We start from the raw sequence: 8,267 nt of genomic DNA on the forward strand, positions 1-8,267 counted from the left end.
TCTGACACTCCTAATTGAGATTGTAGATAAGAGTGTCAATGGTCCATTTGAGAGATAGGTGGTGGTAATGCACTTACAAGTCTGCGATCCGCCATAAAGCAAGAAGAAGATGACACGTCACACGCCGGCTGTCGAGGACGCGCTCAGGACAGTTCAGACATTGCAGTGCATCAGAGGTAAAAAACAATATAAATAGGTGGATCGCAGACTTGTAAGTGCATTACCGCCACCTATCTCTGACACTCCTAATTGAGATTGTAGATAAGAGTGTCAATGGTCCATTTGAGAGATAGGTGGTGGTAATGCACTTACAAGTCTGCGATCCGCCATAAAGCAAGAAGAAGATGACACGTCACACGCCGGCTGTCGAGGACGCGCTCAGGACAGTTCAGACATTGCAGTGCATCAGAGGTAAAAAACGATATAAATACTCTTCAGTTTCTTGCACAGACTGATCGTTTTGTGTCTTTACACATAAATGTATCGTCATGAGCCGCAGGGTTTAATTTGTGTATGTTTTTTTTTACTCTCAAAGCCGTGATTCCCATTCACTTCCATTATAAGACTGACAGACTGCAACGGTTTGAGTTAAAATGTTTTGTTTGTGTTCTACTGAAGAAACAAAGTCACCTTACATCTTGGATGCCCTGGGGGTAAGCAGATAAACATCAAATTTTCATTTTTGGGTGAACTATCCCTTTAAGGAGACTTTGGTTATGGAAAAAAATGATGGGAGGAAAAATGATGTCATATGCTCACAAAACGTTTGCATTGCCAAGTGTGTTCACTTTGCAAAACGTTTGAGCTCCCTACTGTGAAACTTTGCATTCGTTTGCAAAACTTTTGCATTCTCTCTTAAAAGTATTGCACATTGCAAAATACAGTTATTATTAACACTCCATTTCTATGATTTCCATCACTAGTTTTGTGTTTGCTCGAAAAACCTTTTCGGGGGAAATGCAGAACTTTTGTAAGCAAATGCAGAAGCATTGAAATATATATTTTTTTTCTATCACCATGTCCCCTTATATAATTATGTTTAATTTTAGAACTGTTATTTGTCATTATGCATTTCCGTACAACTGAACTGCATAATCATTAGAATACAGTATCTCAATAAAACCATAATATTCATTATGAATATTTAAATATCAATAATATCTGATATAATAATATACATAATTTAACTAAATTATTTTAGATAGCAAGACAATGTTGTATAAATACATCAATAGTCTATTCCAAATATCTATTTAATGCATACTGCTTATTTAAACTTAAAAAAAAAAAGCACAGATTGTTCAATTAACCTGTTTTGCTACCATTACTGATGATATAATGTTTGTGATGTACATGTCATACTTTTAAGTCATTTTTACGATACAGTACTCAACTACAAAATAACTTGAATGCACATCTCTAATGTAAAGATAATGGCATTAAAAAGCTGAGTTCTCTGCTGAGAATGACGAATCTCACCTCGAAGTGTTTTCATGTGCTGGACCGCCATGCGCAGCACTGTGAGTTTGTCCAGCTTGCGGGACATGGCGTTGCAGGTAGGCACTAATGAAGCCAGCTCATCAATAAAGCTGTTCATCTTGTCTCTGCGTCTCTTTTCTATCTGACTGTGAGCGTCCCTGTTGATGACCGAGAGTCCAAAATAATGTTACACTTGGAAGAAAAGGCACAGGATCTATAATAGCATATGATCTATCAATTATAGTATATATATATATATATATATATATATATATATACAGTATATACAGAATTGCTCTGGATTACATTACCTTGCATTCTTAATCTGCTGATCAACCCTGTTGAGAGAAAAATAGTTTGTCTCAGAAATAATTAATCATGTAGCCTTAGTATAAACACCAGATAATCAGATACAGTCACGTGGTGGAATAACCAATAACCATTTTATTGGTAACACTTTAGAATAGGGAACACATATTCACTTTTAACTAAGAGTTTTCCCTCAATAAACTCCTAATTTGCTGCTTATTAATAGTTAGTAAGGTAGTTGTTAAGGTTATGTATTGGGTTGGATTAAAGGATCTAGAATATGCACATGCAGAATAAGACATTAATTTGTGCTTTATAAGTACTAATAAACAGCCAATATGTGTAACGCCCCTGTGGACTGTTTGTTGTGGTTTCTTCCCTTTGTGTTGGTTTAGCCCGTCTAATCATTAGTTAATCACCGTCATTGTGCTCACCTGTCTGCCTCTAATTATTCACCCCATATTAGTTCCTGTCTGTCTGAGCATTGGTGTCGGTTATTGTTAATGTTACGCCGAGTGTGTGTCTCACCTACCTGAACCTGCCTTGTTGTGTCTACAATAAATGTCATTATTGGAATCCTTGTCGTCCTCGTCGTCCTGCCTGCCTCCACACACCCGTTTCCGTGACAATATGCTAGTAATATGCATGCTAATAAGCAACTAGTTAATAGTGAGAATTGGTCCAAAAAATTGTTTTACCATTTTATTTTGAAAATTTCTCACACTCACACACACACACACAGTGATGCTTCAAAATCTGTGAACCCTTCAGAATTTTCTATATTTTTGCTTAAATATGAACCAAAAGATCATCAGATTTTCACACAAGTGCTGACAGTTGACAAAGAGAATCCAATCAAACAAATGAGACAAAAATATATACTCTGTCATTTATTTATTCTGGAAAATGACGGCAAAAATATGTGAATCTCTAGGATTAGCAGTTAATTTTAAGGCGAAATTAGAGTCCATCTGTTCAGAGGTGTTTATAATCAATGGGATGTTTATCAGGTGACATTGCCTGCTCTGTTTTATTTAAAGAACAGGGATCTATCAAAGTCTGATCATGTTTGTGGAAGTGTATCATGGCATGAACAAAAGAAGGTCTTTGAGGACCTCAGAAAAAGAGTTGATGTTGCTCATCAGGCTGTAAAATATTACAAAACCAATTGTAAAGTGTTTGGACTCGACAAATCTACAGTCAAGACAGTTTGTGTACAAATAGAGGAAATTCAAGACCACTGTTACCCTCCCCAGGAGTGGTCGACCAACAAAGATCACTTCAAAAGCAAGACGTGTAATTGTCCACGAGGTTGCAAAGGACCCCAGGCCTTTCTCACACTGGCTAATGTTAATGTTCATGATTCCACCATCAGGAGAACACTGAGCAACCATGGTGTGCATGGCAGAGTTGCAAGGAGAAAGCCACTGCTCTCCAAAAAGAAAATCACTGCCCGTCTGCAGCTTGCTAAAGATCTTGTGGACATGCCAGAGGGCTATTGGAGAAATGTTGGGTTTAAATGAGAAGCGTTATGTTTGGAGAAAGGAAAACACTGCATTCCAGTATAAGAACCTTTTCCCATCTGTGAAACATGGTGGTGGTAGTATAATAAACCCCTTTAACACTGCACGTTGGTCTCAGAAAATTGCCGGAGTGCCTTCTGTGTGAACGCAAACACGTCCCGGGATTGATTCCGGCATCGATCCTGGGTTGGGGACCTATAACATTGCCGGGTTCAGTCCCGGAAGGTGCCCTGTGTGAACAAAAGCCGGAACCAATGCCGTAACAGATGTGTCGTAGTTATGATGTAGTTATCGTGCGATTCTTTGAGCGGGTGTTTTCAATAATACAACCTTGCAGTGCCGGAGAGGCTAGTCGGTGTTTTAAACGCAGAGAGTGGTGTTCGAGTAAAAAAAATAAATAAACAGAAATGTGCGCAAACTGGGCTGAAGCAGAGACCACGGAGCTCCTCAGTATCTGCGCTGAAGCTGAGATCGTTCACCAGCTCAGTGGAATGGTACATGATGCGGCTGTGTATGAGCAAATTAAAACCAAAATGAAACAGTGTGGCTTCTCGAGAGAGAAATTACAGGTAATAAGTAAGCTCAAGTTTTTGACTCGTACATTACACGTCACATCCTGATGTCACGTGTCATTACGGGACCTTTACGAGTTGTGTGTGAACACACGCACAGATTCCGGGAAATCACTGGCAGTGTGAATGAACCAAAATCTAACGATCCGGGAACAATTCCCGGGACACATTATCCGTGTATTTTCTGGAATCTCTGTGTGAATGGTGCTATATATAGTTTGGGCCTGTTTTGCTGCATCTGGTCCAGGACGGCTTGCCATCATTGATGGAACAATGAATTCTGAATTACACCAGCAAATTCTAAAAGAATATGTCAGGACATCTGTCAGTGAACTGAATCTCAAGAAAGTGGGTCATGCAGCAAGACAACAATCTCAAGCACACAAGTCATTCTAACAAAGAATGGTTCAAGAAGAAAATGTAATGTTTTGGAATGGTCAAGTCAAAGACCTTAATCCAATTAAAATTTTTTGGAAGGTCCTGAAGCAGGCAGTTCAGAGGAGGGGAACCTGCCAACATCACAGAGTTAAGCAGTTCTGTACTGAGGAATGGGCTAAAATTCCTCCAAGCTGTTGTGCAGGACTGGTCATCAGTTACAAGAACCGTTTAGCTGCAGTTATTGCTGCAAAAGGGGGTCAGACCAGATACTGAAAGCAAAGATTCACATACTTTTGTCACTCACAGATGTGTAACACTGGATAATTTTTCTCAATAAATAAATGACAAAGTATATATTGTTGTGTAATTTGTTTGATTGTATTCTCTTTGCCAACTTTCAGGACTTGTGTGAAAATCTGATGATTCAGGCTGTCACGATTCCTTGATTCAATTAGAGTACTTGATTTAAAAAAATCCTTGACTGCAATTTGCCCGTATCAAATAACCGGCAAAATACCGGAAGTGGCGCATTCCATGGACGACAATCCATGAAACGCAGGCTGCATGATATACTAAACCCATTTAAGAATCATAATAAAGCATAATGCTATTGTGAATTGACAAACGCTACGATTCAGTTAAATAAATATATGCAATGCAGGCTTAATATATGCACTTTAATTATTGCATGTAGGTTATGTACGTGCATGTCAGAGCAGCTTTGTTCACAGTACAGTAAATGCTGCTCCACACAAACTGTTATCATTTATCAGAATAATTGACCGATTACTCAATTACCAAAATAATCGTTAGTGACAGCCCTAGTGATGATCTTTTGGGTCATAATTATGTGGAAATATCGTGGAAATTCTAAAGATTTCACAAGCTTTCAAGCATTACTGTATGTATGTATATACAGTACATATATATATATATATATATATAATAGGAAATGTATTAAATTCCCTTTGAAGCATACCCTTAAAGAAAAAGGGCAACAAACTAAATACTAAAAAAAAAACATGTTACATTTTTTCAGTTAAACCTTTAGATTTTTTATGCTGATAATACCATTTTTGATGTATAAATATACAGTATATAAATAAATCAATCATTAATTTACCTTCCAAGTTGTTTGTCCTTGTCTATGTCCATACTGTCCCTTAAAAATGAACAGTAAACAAATACATTAGCTTAAATACAGTGGTGTGAAAAAGTGTTGGCCCCCTTCCTGATTTCTTATTTTTTTGCATGTTTGTCACACTTTAAACACTAGTAAAAGGTAACACAAGTGAACACAACATGCAGCTTTTAAATGAAGGTTTTTATTATTAAGGGAAAACAAAATCCAAAACTACATGGCCCTGTGTGAAAAAGTGTTTGCCCCCTAAACCTAATAACTGGTTGGGCCACCCTTAGCAGCAACAACTGCAATCAAGCGTTTACTGGATGCCGTTTTTGCCCAGTCTCTTTCTTATTGTTGAATCATGAACACTGACCTTAATTGAGGCAAGTGAGGCCTGCAGTTCTTTGGATGTTGTTGTGGGGTCTTTTGTGACCTCTTGGATGAGTCGTCGCTGTGCTCTTGGGGTAATTTTGGTCGGCCGGCCACTCCTGGGAAGGTTCTCCACTGTTCCATGTTTTTGCCATTTGTGAATAATGGCTCTCACTGTGGTTCGCTGGAGTCCCAAAGCTTTAGAAATGGCTTTATAACCTTTTCCAGACTGATAGATCTCAATTACTTTTTCTCATTTGTTTCTGAATTTCTTTGGATCTCGGCATGATGTCTAGCTTTTGAGGATCTTTTGGTCTACTTCACTTTGTCAGGCAGGTCCTATTTAAGAGATTTCTTGATTGCGAACAGGTGTGGCAGTAATCAGGCCTGGGTGTGGCTAGAGAAATTGAATTCAGGTGTGATAAACCACAGTTTTAACAGGGGGGCAAACACTTCTTCACACAGGGCCATGTAGTTTTGGATTTTGTTTTCCCTTAATAATAAAAACCTTCATTTAAAAGCTGCATGCTGTGTTTACTTGTGATATGTTTGACTAATATTTAAATTTGTTTGATGATCTGAAACATTAAAGTGTGACAAACATGCAAAAAAATAAGAAATCAGGAAGGGGGCCAACACTTTTTCACACCACTGTAGTTCACAAGTCAACCTATATAAAGTAACCTGAATGGTTATATACCCTGATTTGCAAGTAAAAGGGCAAATTATTTCTCAGAACCACATGAAAACTACTCTTTATAACAAATTAATTCTTCTCTTTCTTGTTTATTTCATTATAGTCCATAAATGATTAGGTTAAGAGCACATCTGATTAATTTCTCGTCATTAAATATCATTGCAGGATAAGGATCCCACAATATGGTACGAGTTACAAATATACTATGACTTGTTATGATGTAACTCCCATCTCATGCACTATCAGCTCCAGATTGGTTGTTTCATAATGACTTGTTTCATAACTGACCAAAATTATTTTTTACTCATCTAAACCTCTATGACCTCAAATATTTACTTGATGGATAATATAATAGAACTACACGTGTTCTTATTTTCAAACAATTAAAACAACTAACTTGGTCCTTTTTATAAGAACATGCCAATTTTTTTTAGAATCTCATGAACCCCCTTGGATGGAAAACCCTGCATTACAAGTTATTGTTAAAAACAAACCTCAAAATTACAGCTACATATAACACAATAACTGCTAATACAATAACTGCTACTATGCGTGATATTCAGACCCTAACAGTTATAAACTATTAAAGGGATGATTTCACTGTGCAAATAGTGTTTATTTGCACAAGCTGTTTTCGCAATGTTTGCACCTGATTCACAAATGTAATTTATTCCTGTGATGTAAAGCTGGAAAAAATTTTCAGCATCATTACTCCAGTCTTCACAGTGTCACATGATTCTTCAGAAATTATTCTAACATGCTGATTTGCTGCTCAAAAATATTTCTTATTATTAATATCAATATTGATTGATAATAAATTATCAATATTCTGCTGCATTTTTTTTTTGAAAATGTGATACTTTCTTCTAGATTTGTCAAATTCAAAAGAATAACACTTATCTGAAATTAAAAAAAATTGTACCATAGTAAATGTCTCTGCTGTCACATATGATCAATTTACTGCATCCTCGCTGAATAAAAGTATTAGTTTTTTTTTTTTTTTTCCTTCAAAAAATAAAAATAAAAATCTTACTGACCCCAAACTTTTGAATGGTGCCATAATTCCAGACACAGGGTCCTGAATCTCATCATAAATCCTGCTTGAGGTCCATTATGAGCACACAAATGTGAATGATGATGAACAATCTTGAACAGAGTAAGAGGATCTGTTAGGACTTGCTCTTACTGATAGTCGGTGATGCTGCCCTTCCTCTTGCGGGTGTAGTCCATGCCCGGCATTCCCATTGAGCTGCTGATCAGGTCAGTGGAACTGGGAGACATGAACTCATTCATCGTGGAAGTTATGTCCATTCTTTGGTCTGCCATTAGATCATCTGCAAAATACAAACATAAATTTAACCCCTTAGTTTCTTGTATTCTGTTATGGTGACAAAAATATTGAAAGAAGTCTGCAATTTCACAACTACTTAAAGTATATATGCTAGTTAAAATCCTAATACAATTTATTCATAAAATGTGATTTTACAAATTTAAAAGAGAAAGTAGAAATATAAATGAAATACTTCTTAAACTCACACCAGAGATAGATGAGGGTTGCTCTTTCTTCACCATTAACTGAGGCTTTCTGATGCGATCCTCCTCTGCAAGAGAAGAAAGTTGTGGTAAAGCAGGATATATAATCTCCACCCTAACAGAGCTCGAGCATTTCATAACCCAGACACAAGAGAGTGGTTTAGATGATGTAAGTGAGCAGACAGACACTCCTGAATGTTATATGCAAGTCTGAGGACAGCAGTGAAAAAAAAAAAACGAAAAAAAAAAAAATTATATATATATATATATATATATTTTTT

General features: G+C 36.8%; 1 protein-coding gene across 6 annotated transcripts in view; it reads right to left on the reverse strand.

Moving 5' to 3' along the window:
- Positions 1 to 8,267, reverse strand: part of LOC107686804 (aryl hydrocarbon receptor nuclear translocator-like protein 1) — a 35,655-nt gene that overhangs the window by 11,589 nt on the left and 15,799 nt on the right. For 5 of the 6 annotated variants that reach the window (XM_016483922.1, XM_016483921.1, XM_016483923.1 and 2 more), the window contains 5 exons: positions 7,992 to 8,054; positions 7,640 to 7,787; positions 5,385 to 5,423; positions 1,791 to 1,817; positions 1,480 to 1,637 (listed from right to left, as the gene is read on the reverse strand). In XM_016483922.1, the coding sequence (XP_016339408.1) occupies positions 1,480 to 1,637; positions 1,791 to 1,817; positions 5,385 to 5,423; positions 7,640 to 7,787; positions 7,992 to 8,025 (406 nt within the window). In that variant the 5' untranslated portion in view covers positions 8,026 to 8,054. The remainder of the gene's footprint in view (positions 1 to 1,479; positions 1,638 to 1,790; positions 1,818 to 5,384; positions 5,424 to 7,639; positions 7,788 to 7,991; positions 8,055 to 8,267) is intronic. The other variant, XM_016483925.1, reaches the window with a different exon arrangement.

Source organism: Sinocyclocheilus anshuiensis, unplaced genomic scaffold (genome assembly GCF_001515605.1).
Source record: "Sinocyclocheilus anshuiensis isolate Anshui unplaced genomic scaffold, SAMN03320099.WGS_v1.1 scaffold773, whole genome shotgun sequence".
NCBI lineage: Eukaryota > Metazoa > Chordata > Actinopteri > Cypriniformes > Cyprinidae > Sinocyclocheilus > Sinocyclocheilus anshuiensis.